This window comes from Ahaetulla prasina, chromosome 7, assembly GCF_028640845.1.
Source record: "Ahaetulla prasina isolate Xishuangbanna chromosome 7, ASM2864084v1, whole genome shotgun sequence".
Classification (NCBI taxonomy): Eukaryota; Metazoa; Chordata; class Lepidosauria; order Squamata; family Colubridae; genus Ahaetulla; species Ahaetulla prasina.
In genome coordinates, this window is record NC_080545.1 from 18,105,174 (window position 1) to 18,125,165 (window position 19,992).

The 19,992-nt window shown below is 40.2% G+C and overlaps 1 protein-coding gene across 3 annotated transcripts in view; it reads right to left on the minus strand.

Annotated features, from left to right (window-relative positions):
* Positions 1-19,589, minus strand: part of CELSR1 (cadherin EGF LAG seven-pass G-type receptor 1) — a 187,637-nt gene extending 168,048 nt beyond the window's left edge. For all 3 annotated transcript variants that reach the window (XM_058191494.1, XM_058191496.1, XM_058191493.1), the window contains exon 1: positions 14,991-19,589. In XM_058191494.1, coding sequence (XP_058047477.1) covers positions 14,991-18,645 — 3,655 coding nt within the window. In that variant the 5' untranslated portion in view covers positions 18,646-19,589. The remainder of the gene's footprint in view (positions 1-14,990) is intronic.
* Between the last annotated feature and the right edge of the window lie 403 nt (positions 19,590-19,992).

The following is a 19,992-nucleotide window of genomic DNA, read 5'->3' on the forward strand; positions in this document are numbered from 1 at the left end:
TTTTATAATCTGTTTTTGAGAGCACGGTGTAAATGCTTTGATTATAATGAGATGGATGCTTCCTCATTTACAAATAACTGCCACCACAAAACAAAATATCAGATGGGCATGCCCAAGGAAGATATCCAAGGGCACCAAGTTTGGAACCTCAGCTTTATTGCAAAATACATCTGATAGGCAGGCAGGGTAATACCAAGGAAACATGGTATAAAGTTTCACTTCACACCATCCCAGTGGTAGCAGAAATTTGGTCTGCAGGTGAAGACTTGATGGAGGAACAGATAGGATTTCTCTTTCCTAGTTATAATTCCGTCTCAGACTTTATTGTCTTATATTGTTTTGAAGATCCCAAAACATGTTTCATTTTCCTTCACACCAGTTGTCTTAACATTTCTGCCCAGATGGTAACAATGCCTGCAGGATATTACTCCTTCGAATTATCTTTCCCAATCATTAGGCATTCTAAAATATTTTGGGAACTCCACTTTTTGATTACATATACTGAAGAATCTTTGTCTATTGGAAAATTATCACAATGCTCCCCACACTGAGCAACAAAGGTAAAATGTTTGGACTTCCTTTATTTCTTTCAACCAAATTCTATTTTAGGGAGTAGATCTTCAGTTTAGCTACCCTTATGAAGATTAGCACTTGTCAGCAACTCCTTAAGACAAAGGCACTATTTCCTTGCACTGTACCAGCATACAGTAGTTGAGCACTCTTTAAAAAAAATACAATGACTTTAAAAGAATTGCCAACAGATGCAAATGCCTCCATGTATTTAGAAAGCTCTTTTTGCTTTAAAATCTGAAGTTTATTATTTTATTACTTCAATTTTATGGCCACCCACTTCCTGGGAAACTGCACAATCCTAATGTATCTTTGAGGAAATGAAGAGCAAGAGAAGGAAGTTTTAATATACCAATGACTTCTTGCTAGTGCTTCTGAAGCTGATGTTGGCCAGATAAACGGTTTCAAAAATCATTATCCGCAGCACAGTGGTGGGTTTGAAATTTTTTTACTACCAGTTCTGTGGATGTGGCTTGGTGGGTGTGGCAGGGTAAGGATACTGTAAAATCTCTATTCCCTCCCCACTCCCGGGGAAGGTTACTGCAAAGTCCCCAGTTCCTCCCGATCAGCTGGGAATTGGGAAGCAGAAAATAGATGGGGGGGGCACTCAGAATTTTTACTACCGGTTCTCTGAACTACTCAAAATTTCCACCACCAGTTCTCCAGAACTGGTCAGAACCTGCTGAAACCCACCTCTGCTGCAGCAACGTAATTAACAGATGGATTATATGAGCTGAAGTGGATATACATGGCGATCATCAAGTTAAAGGATATAATTTACACTAATGCTGAACCAAACCAATCAATGAGAAAGTTTTTTCATTTGATTTTATAAGTAAGTATTTAGGACTGAAACAACACTTCTTTTTCTCTGTCACAAAATTCTAATGTGCCAGTGCTTGGAGGCTAATTTAATACAACACTATTATTAACCAACTAACCTCTATACACTCATTTACGTGTATACACATGTACAGTATAAGTATATACACTTTAATAATAATTTCCTGTAAGTATTGCTAATGCATGAGTCACAATTTGTGCCATCACAGCTTTGAATACTTTTGCCTTTAAAATCATACTTTTGTAGGCTTTCCAGTCAGACACACTTAATCAGAAAGCTAGCATAAATCTACGCAGCCTGTTGCAACAGAAATAAGCGAACCCCAATCACAGAACATACTAAGATAGATTATTCTGTTATTTACCTATCAGCATAGCACACCCATTTCTTTTGAAAATAAAAGAAGGAAGTTTGCTCATCGGCTAATATAAATACCACAAGGTGGAATGAGGTATTAATTCACAGGAATTCACCATGCACCTGAAAATGTTTGAAAAATAAGTCTACTCTAATCTCAGATAGATTTATTATTCTCACCCTCTCCCCCATCTTTCTTCCTCAATGTGACTGCCAGAGCATGACTGCCACTCCTATGTGAGAACTGAAGTACAAAACTCCAAGAATAAAGTGGGAAGGAAATCTATAGCACCCTTATCACATTTCAAAATTTATAGATACTTATCACATTTGTATTGTTTCATCCACATCTTGTTACCACTTGTTATTTCTTCCCAATTGTGATCTATAAATTTAATTAATCTTTTAATTTCGTTATTTATCTACAAACATCCTTTCAAAGTTTGCTGTCCTCAATGTATCCTAGAGATTCTACATTAAAAAAAAAATCACTAAAATAAGTAGTATTAAAACTTCTCCATTTGTCTTTATCTTAATAATATTTAAAGTCTGACCCAAAAGCAGAAATGTTGTTTTTCTCTTGGTGCAATTTGACAATGGGAAGTTTGGTGATGTAACCACATAATCAAGGTTGTTTTTTTTAAAAAAAAATCTAATCTGTAAACTGTTAAAAGAACCAAATGAAATAGGATAAAATTTCAGTTAAGTTTTTAAAAATACTATGTATGCCCCAAAGGGTGAAAAAAGATTGCTTTGTTAGTGTCTTTCAATTATTAAGTATCTTGCTTTCCCAAAACGATTGAATTACTCTGCAGTTTTAATGAAGCAGCTACTGGGCTTAGAGCTCAGACTATAGTGATCTACAGTATGCAAGGCTGACAAAGATTGGTTGCTGAAACAAGGCATCAAAGCAAAGAATACATGTTCCATATATCCTCCAACTGGAGGCCCCGCTCCCTGGCAGGTAGCTTAATAAATGTTCATTGCCCTACAGTACTGCAGATTTTAAAAAAGCTTTGATCTTTGACCTTGCTTGAATAGCACAGGTAGTTTATGTTCTGAGTTTAAGAGTGTGTCAGCTTTCAATTCCTTCTTGCTTTGCACTGAAATAAGAACATTGGAAGCCTGCGAGTGTATTTCGATTTGGATTGCAAAAATCCAAGAAACATCTATAGACCAGAGTTTGTCAACTATAGCAGCTTTAAGATACATGCTACCTAGGGGATTCTGGGAGTTGAAGTCCACCCATTTTAAAGTTGTTGACAAACACTGTGTAGACATCAACAAAGAGTTTTCTGCATCTGTCTGGATTTTTGCAGCTCAGATATCACCAGACTAAGTTTAATAGACAAATGAACCAGTATGCTATACAGTTATATATTAGTGATGCACTTGGCAGACAATTATTTACACATTTTATATATTGAGCATTATAACAACTTTGAGCAATTTACAAAGGACAGCAAAAAGGAGTTATATAATCCTATCCAGAGCTATGGATAGGATACCTCCTAAATGCTATGAATGCAATGCAAGACATACTGTAGTACTGGGAGAATTGATTAATTTGAAGCATACTTTTTCATTGCTTGCTAATGACATTTATCCATCTTTGTGTGAAAGGATGTTTTGTCATCCAGGAATCGATTATTATTTTCTGATGTTAATATTTTCCCACTCAAATATGGATTGATATCTTCACCTGATTATAAACAGAATGCAATGTGATCCAATCATACAATTCAGAATTAACTTATTTCGTGTTTGTTAAAAATCTCACATTTAAGCATAACTCTATAATATTTTTTCGCTAACTTCTCTGAATATCACTATATACTCTATTCATTTTCTGTTACAGTTTGCGCAATCTTTTAAAATTCCAGGGAAAGAAATATTGCACACCTATTATTATTCATTCGAATAATATAATTGGATAATTATTATAATAGAACAATATTCACCAAAAACATCTTCCAACACTACAAGTCATATCATTTTATAGAAAAAACTGTTTACAGATTTTTCCAGAAATGTTTATTGTATCAACACATGTAATAATTAGGCCTGAGGTAAGATTTTAAAATCAGGCACATCAGGAAATGCTGTCACTTAACTAGCCCTGGAGGCCCTAAGCTGGGACTTTCAAAAGTTATGGTCTAGTTTGACAACAAGAGCAGGAACAATAAACCAGTCATTTACACCACATCAGAAGAAGTGATGCTATCTGTAATGAAAGAATTACCACAACAAACAAAGGCACTGAGGCTAAACCATTACTGATAGTAAGATAAAATTATTCAAATGCTTTATATTTTGCCTCAAGAACTCCACAGTTGATCTAGGTTAAACCCTGAGGGTTAGTTTTCTAAACTTTTAAAAAACATTTCCTCAAGAAGTCCCTGAATATTTTGCCATATTATAGTAGTATCCAATAGCATCACCCACAACAAAGTTTCATGCTCTTGCCTTCATGTAATAAACTTCATATTGCACAAAACTAATCACAAGAAGGAAGAATGCATAGAGTTATATCAGATATCAGATATGTCAATATTTTAAAAAGGGTGTGTATGGGAAAATAATACAGGACATTTGTTACTGACTTCAAAGTTTCTATAATTCTCAAAGAAATTATAAAGGCCCACTGAAAAATAGATTTCAGTCCACAATCACGATAACCAATAAGGCAAGCTGCTTCACTTAATATAAAATAAAAATAAGCTGCCTCGTCATTAAATTCAATAATTGAACCAATGGTAAAGCTTTCTATTCAGACCACTGGTGGGTTGCTCCCGGTTCTGTCCGGTTCTACAGAACCGGTAGTAAAACCGGTGGGAGGCTCCGCCCACCCGCCCTGACGTCATCAAGGGGCTTCTGCATGCGCAGAAGCGTGCGCGCGTGCTCCCGTTACAAACCAGTAGTAAAGGTAAACAGAACCCACCTCTGATTCAGACACAAGACTTCAGTTATCAAAGTTATTTTCCTGCAGGAAACAAGGCCAAAATATTAATAGCTTAACTGAGAGAAAGAGAACGAGCAATTTATGCGCTCTGCTCTATTTGTATAAAACAGGTCCTCAAAGGAATGGGATAAACAATTCATCATTTTAATGAAACTTTACCATTGCTTTATATCTGTATTTTAAAATATATGTGATCACATACAGTATTAGTCATTTGCCCCTATGATGCTTCTACTTAGTCAACATTAAATGAAATCCTCAGCATTCGTAATACCCATTAACTTATCAGCAGGAAAATTGCTAAAAACATGTTCTAAAAAAAGGAGTGGAAAGCAAACTACTTAAATCCAACCATTTTGACAAGGATTAGCACTAGTAAAAGACCCTCCTTTTCACTCTGCAACAAACCGTGAATCAAACTATGAGATTTTGTCTTTCAAATAATTGTTTATTTTTCTGCTATAAATAGTAAATTAGGCAGAAAGCCAACTCTGATGAGTAGTCTCTGAATAGCCATTATGGAGTGTTGCTTCAAGGGCTTTCTGTGAGCAACACTAATACAGAGTTATTGACAACCATTCAAATTCATTAATAAAGATCATTGTGAGATAGACATTTAACACTTCACAGTGACTTTAGTCGGGTTGTATAACTTGCTCTCAAAGTTTCAATTAGAATAAAAGGCAGATGGTCTTTTGTTTGAAAAGTAACAGACCTCTAGAAACTAAGTGAAGCAATTTTGCTTCGAAAGAGGATAACTGTACTGTAAAGAGGGAACCGGGATCCTTTAAAAAAATTCCCATAAAAGCTCAGGCGATAAAACAATTATTAGAATAATGAGGAAATTATATCCACTCATGAGAAAAAGGCAAGTTTAGGTTCTGATACAGCTGACAAAATGGAATTGAGAATGGGAGGTTTTTATACCTTCTTTGGGCTTTGTATTTGAGCTTCCTGTTCCTGTGCAAGAACACGCATTCTATTGGCTGTTGTCAGACTCCCATGGGGCTATGCAGAGGTCAGAGTTGGCTCTATAGGCAAAAGAGGAAATGCAAACCCTAGGTGCTTGTTTGAGCTAATTTGGTCAACCTCTGGCTTATTGCTTGCTTATCTGAGCTCCCAGGTTTGAAGTTTTGACTGGTCTTGGGTGGTGCAATGAAGGAGCTTGTCTTCTGAAAGGGTGTTGGGCAATTCCTATTGTGGCTTAATGGCTTTCGCCCAGGGGTAAAATGCTCCCGGTTTGGACCGGATTGCCTGATTCGGTAGCAATGGCGGCGGGTGGTTCGGAGAACCGATAGCAAAAATCCCTGCCCCCCACATACCCAGCTGAGCCGCGCTATCATCAAAGGTTTTTTTTTTTACGTTTAAAAGCATTTTTTCTTCAGCTGAAAAGATGCTTTTAAAAGTAAAAAAAAAAGTCTCTGATGATCACGCGGCTCCACTGGGATCGTCAGAGGCTTTTAAAACCTCTTCGGCCGAAGAGGTTGTAGAAAAAAGACTTTTAAGGCTCCTCTGACGATCCCAGCTGAGTTGCCTGATCGTCAGAGGCTTTTTTTTTCTTTTAAAGGCAAAAAAAATGCTTTTAAAAGAAAAGAAAAGCTTCTGATGATCAGGCAACTCAGCTGGGATCGTCAGAGGAGCCTTTTAAAAGCATTTTTTCAGAACCACTTCGTCCAAAGAGGTTGTAGAAAAAATGCTTTTAAAAGTAAAAAAAAAAAGAAGTTGGCCATGCCAACCCAGTCACATTACCCCACCACCACCAAGCCACGCCCACAGAACCAGTAGTAAAAATTTTTTACATTTCATCCCTGCTTTCACCCTGTGTTGGATCTTGGGTGTGGGGCTGCTTCTAATCCTACCATTCTACTTTTGTTAAGACTGTGCTGCAGGATAGTTTCAAAATATCCTGTCTTGAATGGATTTCTGCCTACACTATTTGCTTTGCTTATGAATGGAGCTATCCAGATACTTGTCTTCCTCTTTCAATAAGCTCTTTATCTCTTAAATGTTGACATCTGCTGTGGGCTATTAAGAAAAAAACAGGTGCTGCTTTCTGCCTCAAAAAAACCCCAAACATGTTACTCCATTTCTCCCTTTGGGGAAATATAATATTCTGCCTTTTTTAATATTTCCCAAAATATTTCATTCTCTTGGGAGGGGGGTCTTCCCACATCAGATACGTTTATACATCTATCATATAGTTTTCTTTTATCTTCTCAGGTTGGCAGGAACCCTTCCTGTTGCAGGCATATGTTTTCTTTAATGCTGATATAAAAATTCCTTTTCATTGGGACTGAAAGTGATTCTATTTATGCAGCACAGATTTTAAATGAAGCAAACGGTTAACACCACAACTATTCATTCTTCCGGTGTCATTCGTTTCCTCCCTTTATCAAGAGAACCAGCTAACAGTTATGGGACTCCATTTAAACAACGTATTTCCTAGAGCACCAAAATTACCTAGTTGGCCAGCTATTATTCACTGACAGATCCACTTATTTCTACCTCTGAAATATTTTGGACAGTTTCTCAATTGCTATCTGCAGTTTCAAAGCTACACCAAGGGGATCTATCAGGCTTTCCCAAACTGTGCTGAAAACAGTTTGGCTCCCCATCACATGCTTTGTAGATGATAAGAGTTGTATGTTTATAATTACATATGTCACCAGTGAGAGAGATCTCACTTTCCATGCCATTGCTATTTAGTGCTTGCCTTTGTAAGTGACAAAGTACAGTCATTATAACTTTACCATGTTAACAAGATTGTTTACACACATTCACTGTCCTTGTATAGGCAAATGGATTGTTAGCTACTCTCAGAGCAACTGAATTAATAAAACTTGAACAAGCAAATGCTTTGAGAATAAATGTTGAAATCTACTTGATTAATTTGTAGTTTAATTGAAAATGCTGGTATAATCTGAATGCAGTTCAATGTGAAATGTTTTGCTTTCTCAAATAAACTGGCAGAAAAATATTCCTTTTTCTGCCAATATTCAGAATATTCCATGAGATTCTGAATATTGCATACATTTACTTTGCATGTTCTTCCCCTCCCTTAGATTGTGCATATAAATGTCAGAACATGCACAGTCTTACAGGAATCATTGGCTTCTCCTCTATGTGGATAAATAGTAACTGCCTGTTAAAACATTTATAGCTACTATCAGCACTTTTATCCAGCAGTCCTGAACATACATGCAAATCATGGAGTTCTCAGAATGTAAAGAGATATAGTCAGGGCATGAACTAATACATAGAACTAAGCCCCAGTAGATGTAATGGTGGGATGGAAGATTTGGGAATGAATCATAGGAAGAAATTTACAATTCTATTGCATATGAACTGGATTATTTTCAGGGAAACTTCAACACATGGAAACTTGAACATATACTATACCATGCAATCAAATCAGTAACACTGAAACACGCACTCTCTCACACACAAACACAGCCAATTTATCAGTAACATACAAGTAACTCCAGAAAAGGCATTCATTTATCAATATCTTTTCTAGCCAATATGAAAAGGTACATCAAAACATCCTAGATGACACAGGAATACCTGAACATTCCAATAATCTAAAATCGCTTTGCCTTGCCTCTTCTGAATTAGACTTTCAGCAATGTCCTCAATGAATAACAATTAATTATAGTGGTTTTGCAAATCAGATTATTCCTCCAGAATACACCTAAATATAGTTTTCACAATCAAGGAACCTAATGAAACATGGTTAAAAAAGAAACATTTGTAGGCAAGGACAGACACAACTGCACACTTTCTAACCACAATAAAAACATTATGAATTCTAAAGATTTTGAATGGAATTTTGTTCATAAAGCACTACTTTTCTCATTTCCTTTTCTCACTGTCATATTAGGAACATATACTTGATGTTTAAGAATTCTCCATAGTGGAATTCAATTCAGTAGGATTTATTTCAGAAGAAAATATCTTCTTATATACGCAATAGTGGTTTCCTAAGAGTTCTTATGAATCCAATCCTTGGATTCATAAGAATTGCTGTTGTATATGAAGTCACTCTGTAATACAAATTATCCTTAAACTAACATATACAAGGCACTGACCCTCATCACATTTCAGAAGTCATTAAATTTTTATTTCTTACTGTATTTACTATATGGCAAATGATAGGTGAGTGCTTCTTTCTGTATGGAGAACGACATTATCTAACAATCATATCAAAACAAGAGATTCATAATCAGAATAAATTATATCCTGCTTTCAATAGAAAGGGACAATCAGATAATTGTCTGACCTAAAGAGGTATCATGACAGCAACATTTTACATTAATGGAATTTAATTCCCTAGCGACAGAGAAGAGGCTACTAAGACAGTTCATGTCTTAATCCATCCTTTGATGGCAACTAAAGAAAGCTCTATCTTTCCTGTGCAACAAGGCAACAGCCAAATTTTGACATAAGCCTTTGCAAAAGTATGTAAAAACAGCAGTAAATAAAAGAACAGCTCACTCTGCATAATTCTAACAAAATTCAGCACCTCTATGAGACAGGGTCTGCAATTGGGAGGTCTTAAATAAAGCAGGCCCACTGTTATAAATGTTATATAAAAAAATTTAAAAACTGTATAAAAAGGGATGCAGTGGCTAAGACACCGAGCTTGTCGATCGAAAGGTCGGCAGTTCAGCGATTCGAATCCCTAGTGCCACCTAACGGGGTGAGCTCCCGTTACTTGTCCCAGCTTCTGCCAACCTAGCAGTTCGAAAGCACATAAAAAATTCAAGTAGAAAAATAGGGACCAAATAGGTAACAGCATTCTGTGCGCCTCTGGCATTTAGTCATGCCGGCCACATGACTACGGAGACGCCTTTGGACAGCGCTGGCTCTTCGGCTTTGAAACAGAGATGAGCACCAGCCCCTAGAGTCGGGAACAACTAGCACATATGTGCGAGGGGAACCTTTACCTTTACTGATATATAAAGAAAAAAATCAGTGTAATTATAAAATACATATGAGGGATATCCGCATGTATATGAACAGGGGTAACAGGAAAGCATCTAGTCTTATCTCAGTTCATATTAATCCATTTCTGAAAAGTTTACATACTTAACTAAGTTGTGTCACATTACAATGGTATTCAGAAAGAAATTCACTGTATTTGAATTCAACCACCACTGATTTGCATATAAACCAGGCTTTTTAAAGTATAGGTTCAAGAGTGTGCTTGAAAGCAAAAGTGCTTCCAGAAAACTTGTTCTGCTAGAAAAGACACCTAGTTCTGAAGCCATTGTAAAATAGGATTTTGAATATCTTCTTTGGATTGACTGATGTCTACATCAACATCTACTATGTCTGCCTTTCACCATAGACATAAATACCCATGTATGCAAACCCAATACACCTCTTATATTTATCTTTGTGTTACATTATTTTGTGTTACATTATTTTATGGATGATGTTGAAATAACCATTTAACTAAGTTAACTAAGTTTCAATTTCCATTCCTATTCATAAAATGCAGTTTGAGTTTTCTATAGTAACATAAACTGTTTCTACTGCAAGTATTACCGGTAGACATCTTACTTTTTTCCATGCATTACTCTAATTAAAAAGAGATTACTTCTGAAATACTGGTGATACATAATATTTTCTTTATCACTTACAGTACCACTTTCAAAGTTCTACTATGGAACTTTGTTGTTTGTGTATGTTTTTCCTGCAGGTAGATGCAGGTAGATGAGTGACGCTACAGAGCACTGCACACCAGAACTAGACACAAGAACAGTTTCTTCCCAAATGCCATCATTCTGCTAAACAAATAATTCTCTCAACACTGTCCAACTATTTACTAAATCTGCACTACTTTTAATCTTCTCATCATTCCCATCACCCATCTCCTCCTACTTATGACTGGTATGACTGTAACTTTGTTGCTTGTATCCTTACAATTTATATTGATATTGTTTATTTGTACCCTTTGACTATCATTCAGTGTTGTAGTACCTTTTGATTCTTGATGAATGCATCTTTTCCTTTATGTGCACTGAGAGCATATGCACCAAGACAAATTCCTTGTGTATCCAATCACACTTGGACAATAAAATATTCTATTCTATTCTATTTAATGGGTTCCTCCATTAAAATCAAGAAACAAGTAAGGAAGTTAAACATTACAAAGAATATTTAAAATATCATAAATGACTATGATCTGTAATGATGATATCAAACTTTTTTAAAAAATTAGCTTCCAGCCTCTTTTATCTTCAGTAACTTCTTCATAATTTGGCTACATTTTGAATTATTGCAACAATATTGTAGAAAAGTTTCACCTTGATGAAGTTTTTAATTCAGTGGCCAAAATCTCATCCAATGTATTAATATTATTCAGTTTCATCTCTCATATAATTAATGTTTTTTACAGTTATAGGTAATATCCACTTTACAACTAACTGCTGTAGTCTAAACTATTAAATATCTCACAATTTAAAATTTCCTGACAATTTTAACCCTTCAAATTTATACTGAGTCTAATACAAGAAACAAAAAGGGCTACAGATAGTCCTCAACTTACAACTATTTAACAAATAATAACAGCATTGAAAAAAGTGACTTACATATAGTCCACCCACTTATGACCATTGCTATGTCCCCAAAATTCAGGTGCTTGACAACCATGATGGATTTATGACAGTTGCAGGATACTAGTGTCATGTGATCACCATTTCCAACCTTCCCAGGGGTTTTCCAAAGGAGGAAGCCAAACTGGCTTAAGGACTTCCCAATTTACTTAATGACTGGAATGATTTGCTGAATGATCATGACAAAAAAGGTATTTTTTTTTGCAGGGGCGCAGTGTTTAGAATGCAGTACTGCAGGTTACTTCTGTTACCTGCTGACTGCCTGCTATTTAGCAGATCAAATCTCACCAGGCTCAAGGTTGACTCAGCTTTCCATCCTTCCAAGGTCAGTACAATGAGGACCCAGATTGTTGGGGGCAATATGCTGATTCTGTAAACCGCTTAGAGAGGGCTGTGAAGCACTGTAAAGCGGTATATAAGTCTTAAGTGCTATTGCTATAGCAGAAGTAGCTATGTACAGCTTCTTTCACTCTATATAAGTCTAAGTGCTATTGCTAATTAAATTGGTGGTGACCCACTTAATGGTTGCATCACTTAGCAATGGAAATTCCAGTCTCAGTTGTGGTCATAAGTCAAGGACTACCTGTGTTTATATCATGCCACCGCAGGATCAAGGTTTGATCCAGCCACAGTTAAAATTAAGAAGTAAAAACCAACTAGAGTTAAAATTGTACAGAAGCAATAAAGCCAATATACGCTGTAATATATTTACAGCTACAGTAAAAATAATATTTATACCACTATAAGTACCTCCCAAGCATACAAAATACCCCTGTGTAGAACTATATAAATAATTATGTGTTTTGTTTTGTTCCTTCAATTAAGGCAGTCATTATCATCATATTTGAAAGAGCTTTAATTTGGGTATGAATGAAGGAGTTGTTTTAGATTGAGGCTTAGTTCTCCAAACAATAACTTGAAGACAATAAACACACATAATGGTATTTGAAACATTAACATGTTAAATTCATTTTTAGATATATTCAACCCGATTACTTCCACAGGAATCTTTAGGATTATTACAGTGAAAATCCAAACTTAAATTCTCCTTTACTTCTATGTTGAACTTTATCAACTCATGTAGTACAGTTTGAGGTTTGTTTTATGACATATGCTTTATCTTTCAACATTAGATATTATTATACTATTATCAGTTGCTTCAGCTTGACTATGACCATAGGCATAATCCAAAAACAAGTCACTACAAGCCAAGCTAATCAAGTCAGATATTTTCTCTGTAAATCTCTAACACAGAAGTAACGACTGTGCTAAGTGCAATTAATTACTGGTAAAGATCTGAATGAAATCTTACTCAGTTATCAAGTGTACTTAGCATACTGTCTTGACAGAAGTTGATTTTTTCCCCCCATATTGCATATGGAATAATTTTCTTTTGTTTAAATTGCAAACCACCCAGAGTAAACTGGCATCTAAATCTAATGAAACAAAGAAAGGGGAAGTTGAATAAAGTTGTAGATTTTAACAATGAGCATTATTATTGATGCTTTGGCTAACGGTGAGTGTTAGCACTAGTTGTGTAAGCATGACAGAACACACAACTGTTGCACTGACTTGACTTCTCTCCTTAGCACTACATTCTAATTAAGTGCTGACAGAATCAGACAAATCTGAGTAAAATTTCAGCACAAACAGGGCAAGGAAAAACACCTTCCAAATTTAATACACACGCTGAAGCAATTTCACACAAAAGCGAAAAGACTATCCGTAGTGAAAAGCATCCCTAACAAGATACAGTTCACAATAAGGCTCAAAAGGTCAACAAGAGCTACAGCTGGCTGAGAGGCTTGCAAAAAGAAAAAAGAAAAAACTCCAGAAGAATGAAACTGGAAAAGGCTAGACTTGGCCACATTGATGCTATAATTATAAAGAGCAATGGCACAGTTTGAATGACAGTCGATATGCAAGAGCTGATTATTCCCCACAAAAAGTGCTTTATGTGTTTTTCAGATATAAATCAATAGTAAAATTGACTACGGTATCTATTAAGCACATAAAGTACTTGAATATTTTAAAGCCATTTTAACACAAGAAATGATTAGCAATAGCCAGTAGAATGTATTAAAGTTTGTTAGAAAACAAAACCTGGTTCATTTAAACATATATGAATTGCCTTGTCAAATGAGATCCAATGTAAATTTTGTTTAACACTAACTACCTAATGTGTGACTAACTAGGCAGCAACTAGATATGTACTATAATGAATGAGATTGCTTCTACAATTCTTAATTTCCTAATATTTTTCAAAGTTGCTTACAAAATAATAATGAAATAGTATTCAAGAGCACTTAAAGCCATTTAGTCAGATTCAATACAAGTGTTTTTAAACTCTTTAACTTGTTAAACTCTTCATAGAGTCGAATTCAATGGATGAAGCCAGTCTTGCCTATGAAAATTCATACCAAAATAAATTTAGTAAAGACGAAATCCAGCCTAAATTCCTTTAATTTCAGAGGAGGGTTTAATAAAACTGCTTTTACATGCAAAATATTTGTCCATGAAATGTGGACAAAAAGTCCATTAAAACTACATCCCCCATAATAATGGCTTACAGCCAAAATACTTCCCCAAATTTTTGGAGCATATTAATGGGTATGTGGAAATCTTTTTTTTTTCTACTTTAGAGATAAGTGATACATTGTTCTTCCTACACCAACAACAATATCAAACTAATTCTTGTTAATACTGCAAATGCATTTAGATTTATCTTGGCTAGGCAAAATCTATTATGTTAATCATCAAACAGGATGCTATGGAATTTGCCCTTAAAGTCTTCTACCCTTACTAAAATATGTCTGGAAATAACGACAATAGATATATACAAAAAGCAGGAATCCTGCCAAGTCTTTTGCTTCTGGTTTGCTTTAGGGTTATTAGTACTACTATTGCCATCTTCTGCATTTACATTAATGAACTTTGGCATTATAATGCTAAGCATGTAAAATAGTTAAATTATATTAATATTCTAGATTAATATATCATACATCGTCTCACAAGTAAGGTGTTTGTTGAGCACTAACTCCTACAGATATTCATTATAATTATAAAGAATCATCCAATATAGGCAGTTAGGACTCATCTGAACTAAGACAAATTTCCTAATACTACTAGTGTAACTATGCTTGGGATTAAGCTCTGAAGGTAAGGAAACAGAAACTACAGTTTACTTCGAAGGATCCAGCTTATTACTGATTTATTATTAGCTTATTTTTAATATATGTTCAACATTTGAATGATTTAAACATGGGTAACAGCTCACCAGCAGAAACATACAGTACCATTATACTTTGATTTACCTTATATTATCCAAGTTTCTGTGTATCGCAATATGACTGGCTAAATCTTCCTAAAGGATTAGTATCAAAACAAAGCATGACTTCGCTCAACAAATTTAAAGTTCTCCTTGTCTGCTTTCAGCTTTCTTACCAAAACACATCAGTACAGAACTGTGTTTCTCAACCTCAGCAATTTTAAGATCCATGAACTAACTGCCGGAATCGCTCAGCCAGCACAGAAAATTAAAAATCAAAATGCATAAAGTTCCTGTTTGCCTAAATCGTATAAATGGAGTGCAGCTACCATTATCTGACTTCACAAACTCCAAAAGAAATACACTTACCAGACACCGACACTTTCATTATGGCCTCAAGGGGTCTGTTGTTATCCAAATCTCGGCTGAGCTTCAGTTCTCCAGTAGCAGAATCCAAAACCAACAGATTTAATTCATTGCCTTGGACAAAGGTATAGTCAAGCTGGTCAGATACATCAGGATCATGGGCAGGGATCTTGCCAATCACTCCAGAAGGAAAGCTATTAGATTTGTTGGTGACATAGTTGTTGAACAGGATCTGAAAGTCATGCAACACAGGAGGGTTGTCGTTTTGATCCAGCAGGCGTATGTGCACAGTGGCTCGGCTCACAAGTGGGGCTGAGGTAGCTTGCACCACAATTACATACTCTGTCTGGCTCTCGTAATCCAGGTCCATCAGGGCTGTAAGGTCACCATTAAGAAGGTCAAGCTGGAAGACCTCAGGAATATTCCCCTCTACAATCTGGTACATGATCTGCGCATTGGTTCCTTCATCAGGATCTACTGCACTAATCCTGGCCACAATTGAACCTACAGGACTGTTCTCCTCAATAAAGATGTCAAATTCGTCTTGTTCAAAAACAGGGGGGTTATCATTGATATCCAGTACAGTAACCTGGATATCAACAGATGCCTTGAGAGGTGGGCTGCCCCTATCCACAGCAAAAGCACGCAAGCTGTAGACAGCCACGTTTTCACGATCCAGCTTGCGCAAGGTCCGTATCACCCCCGATGTGGTTTCAATGTAAAAATCTCCATCACCATCATCCCCACCCTGGAAAGTATAAACCAGGCGGCCGTTGGGACCCGAGTCGCGGTCTACAGCGGACACCTGCAAAACACTGGTGGACAGTGGTACATCTTCAAAAACAGTGCCCAGATACCGATCTCGAAGAAAACGAGGTGCATTGTCATTGGCATCTAGAATGAGGATCTCCACATAGGTGGTATCAGACTTCTGGGGGATCCCATTGTCCTGGGCTGTGATGGCTAATGTGTAAGAAGCTTGGTCTTCGTAGTCTAATTCCATCAAGGTAGTGATTGTTCCTGTGTCAGGATCAATGCGGAACTGGGGGATGTTGTCTTCCAAGATGTAAGTAATTCTTGCGTTCTCTCCGGTATCCTCATCCGTGGCACTGATGGTTACGATGGACGTTCCAATGGGCTTGTCCTCACTGACACTCACGGTATAGTGTGAACTTTGGAAAACCGGCCGGTGCGTATTGGCATCTGTGACATTGATGAAGACTTGCACTGTATCAAACAGAGTTCCATCTGAAGCAGTGACGGTCAACACATACTGCCTTTCCTGCTTATAATCAAGGGGCAAGGCCAGGGTGACCAGACCCCCACCGCTCTGACTAGTAATGGCAAAGCGATTCCTCGTGTTGCCACTCGTGATCTGGTAGGTTACTACACTGTTGACATCTTTGTCCATTGCAGTCAGGGTCAAGACGCTGCTGCCGACTGCTGCATCCTCGTTCAGCCTAAGCTGATATACTTTTTCAGTGAAAGTAGGACTGTTATCGTTGACATCAAGGACAGTGATAGACACGCTGGCAGAGGAAGACATGACAGGCACTCCGTGGTCCCTGGCCTCCACCCCAAAATGGTAATTCTCAGTAGTCTCTCGGTCGAGCTCAGTTGACACTGTAATCCAACCTGTACTATTGTTGATCTGGAATGGAAACCCTGGATTCCCCTGTATTGGAGATGCCAAGGCAGGAAGATGGGAGAGCTCAAAGATTTTGTATTCCAAGCGGGCGTTGTCCCCAGAGTCAGCATCTACTGCCTGAATGTGTAACACGGAATATCCTATGGGGACATTTTCTAGCACTGTGGCCTGAAAGGGGGTGCTCACAAAAATGGGGGCATTGTCGTTGACGTCTAACACTTGGATGGACACCATCCCACTCGAATTGATCTGTGGGGGCCTCCCTCCATCCTGTGCCTTGATCCTGAGGGTGTACTCACGAATGGTCTCGTAGTCCAGGGGGTTGATCAAGTCAATAGAGCCGGAGAAAGAATGGATATAAAATTGGCCTTTCAGGTTGCCACTGACAATGCTATAATGGACCTGGGCATTGTTGCCCCGGTCTCGGTCAGTGGCTTTTACTTGCAAAACTTGACTGTTGATTGGAGTATCCTCTGGTATTTGTACCAAGTAACGTTTCTCGCTGAATTGTGGGGAATTGTCATTCTCATCTTCCACAGTGATATGCACCGTTACCGTGGCGCTTCGTGGACCTGGATCTTTTCCTTGGTCATTGGCTTCGACCACAAGATGGTATTCTGAGACTTCCTCTCTATCCACAGTGGCGCAGGTTCTCACAACACCAGAATACGGGTCTATCTCAAAAATTCCTTCCCCAGAGCCTGGTTCTAGGATACGATAGAGCAGATTAGCATTGTCTGGAGCATCCTCATCCGTGGCACGAATAGTTAGCACCTCGTAACCTACCTCAAGGTTCTCTCTAATGGTCTCTCGATACTCCGGCTGTTCAAACACAGGATCATGGTCGTTGGTGTCACTGACTGTCACTGTCAGGAAGGTGATTGCTGAGCGATGCCGCGGAGACCCGTGATCCGTCGCCGTTACCTGAAGCACATGGGTGTCTTTGGTCTCTCGATCCAGCTTACGGCTGGTGGCTATCGCCCCCGTCTTAGAATCAACGGAGAAGTAATCGTTGGACCTCTTGTCAAAAAAGGCTTCCATAGAATAGGTCAGACGGCCTCCCTCCCCTTCATCCGGGTCATGGGCTTCTAGGGTGATGACCGAGGTACCTGCAGGCTGGTTCTCAGCAATTGAAACTTGGTAATTGGGCAGTTTGAACTGAGGTGGGCTGTTCACACTCCTCATCCTCCGAGGTCCTCGAGGGCTGGAATCCCAACTGACGCCACCCTGGGTTGTCGATTGCGGGGAGACCTCTTGCCTGCTTCTATTCACCTCCAATTTATCCCCTACTGGCTGTTCCACTCCCCAATGCTTAGGCCTTCCCAGATCTACCAGAACATTCTGTCCGGTCATCTTCAAGTGACAAAGAAGCTGCAGGGGACAGCTGCCTTGGGGAAGAGGGCAGTCCAGGGGTTTCTCCCCAACTTCCCCCAAAGGCCGACCATCGGGACAGAGACACCGTGGGAAACTGGTCAGGGTCATGAGAGCCCAGAGCAGGGCTCCTGCTTTCGCCTCCCCCACTTTGGGAAGCACCTGCTGCCCGGAGGAAGGAGGCAAACACAGCAGAGAAGCCAAATGCTGCCCGTGGGGAAGAGCTGTAGAAGCGGCCAGGCGAGGCAGGGTGGCAACGCCGGGGGACCGGCCGGGGGAGCCCCAGCCGTGCAGGTAAACAGGCAGGCGGAGCGAGAGAAAGACGCCGCCCGCCGGAGAACCCAGGCGCAAATGGAGGGACAGCGGATTTCTCCTCAGGCCCGCGCACTCCAGCGGCGCCTCCGTCGTCTTCAGCAGCCCGTCGCTCGTGGCTTCCACGGCGTCCCTCAGCGGACGGGGCGTCCGAGTCTCGTCCAGAGCGCAGAGCCACTCCGGCCCCAGCGACAAGTCCAAAAGCAAGCGGCCCGGGTTGCCGTTGCTCCCGCCGCCGCCGCACAGGAGATGCAGCTCCCAGCCCGCCGTCGCGAGCGCCAGCAGCGAGATCCACAACAGGCAGGCGGCCCCCGGCGAACGGAGCATCTCCGAGGCTTAGGAAGCAGGGAGGGCGGCCGAAGGGCTACAAAATCCATCCACCCTCCTGAGCTGCTCATCCGGCCTCGTCCATCAGCAGCAGCAGCAGCTGGGGAGCCTTGGAGAAGGGTTGAGGCTTCTCCCCCACCCCACTCCGGTGCGGGGAGACCGAACTTTTCGCCCACCTTCCAAGTTGGCGTCGAGGTTCGTCGAAACGGCGTTCAAAATGGCTCCTCGCCGCCCAAGCTTGGCTCCCCAACCGGCCGTTGGCCGAGCCCTCACCCTGGACGGCAACTGCCCGAAGCGGATCTCGGCCTCGCCATTATAGCGCTGCGAACGCCGCGGCTTCTTCGCCCGATCTCCCCCCCCCACCCCCTCAAGTTGCTGAGTTAAGATGCCCCGAAGCCCGACGGCAGGTTAAAGGGAGATCCGGAGCGGCGCAGATCCAGTGGGCCCCCTCCGGGGACTCGCCTCTTTCTCTTTTTAGCCGCCGCACGCGTCCCTTCTTCTCCGGGCTCCAAGTTATTATGCCTTCCCAAAAAGAGCGCAACTTTCCCGCGAGGGTTTTTTCCCCGGCCGGCGCTGCTCGGTTCTTAATCTGGAGGGAGCTGAGAAAGTTGGGCTTTCAGCGAGAGCCGGGACGATCCGGGAAGCGCACGCGGAGCGCCTCGCCTTAGGGAAAGTTTGCCCGGCGGGGGAGCTGCGTTTCCCTTGCGGCTTGCTTTTTCTTCGCCTCCTCGCCTTCTCCCCTTCGGCTCCTCCTCCCCTTCTGCTCTCTCCGCGTATTTGTCACCAAACCTGAAAAAGGAGCTGCTTGCTCAAAAAGTCTCTATGGAGACCGCAGATGGGTCGTCAGAGGCCGTCCCTGAAAAGAGCCGTGAACGCGGCGCAGCCAAAGTTGCCCGCCTGCCTTCCTGGGCAACCCAACCTGCACACCAAAAAACAGGGCGGCGGCGGCGGCGCTTGGAGGGCGGGGGCAGAGAGGTGTGTCTGGCGAGGTGGAATGGGACGGGGAGTGTCTGCAAGGGAGCTTTCAGGAGCGCGCAAACCGCCCCGGCAGAGCTCCCGCTTGGCGAAAGAAGCGGGTTCCTGAGGGCGCTTTAAACTTTTCGGGCGAGGCTGGTCACAGAGCGCTCTCTGTTGGCCCGGGATCTGCAAGGACGGGCAGAAGTCGATTTTGGGGAGGGCAGGAGGGCGATCGATCAAACGGTAATGTGGGAAGGCTCCCCTCCCCTCCCACCCGCGGAGAATGAAATATTGTGGTGGATAGTAAAAAGAGGCAGAATATTATATATCCCCAAAGGAGAACTAAACGTAACTAAACACTTAAAGTAATAAGCGGAGGCTGACACATGC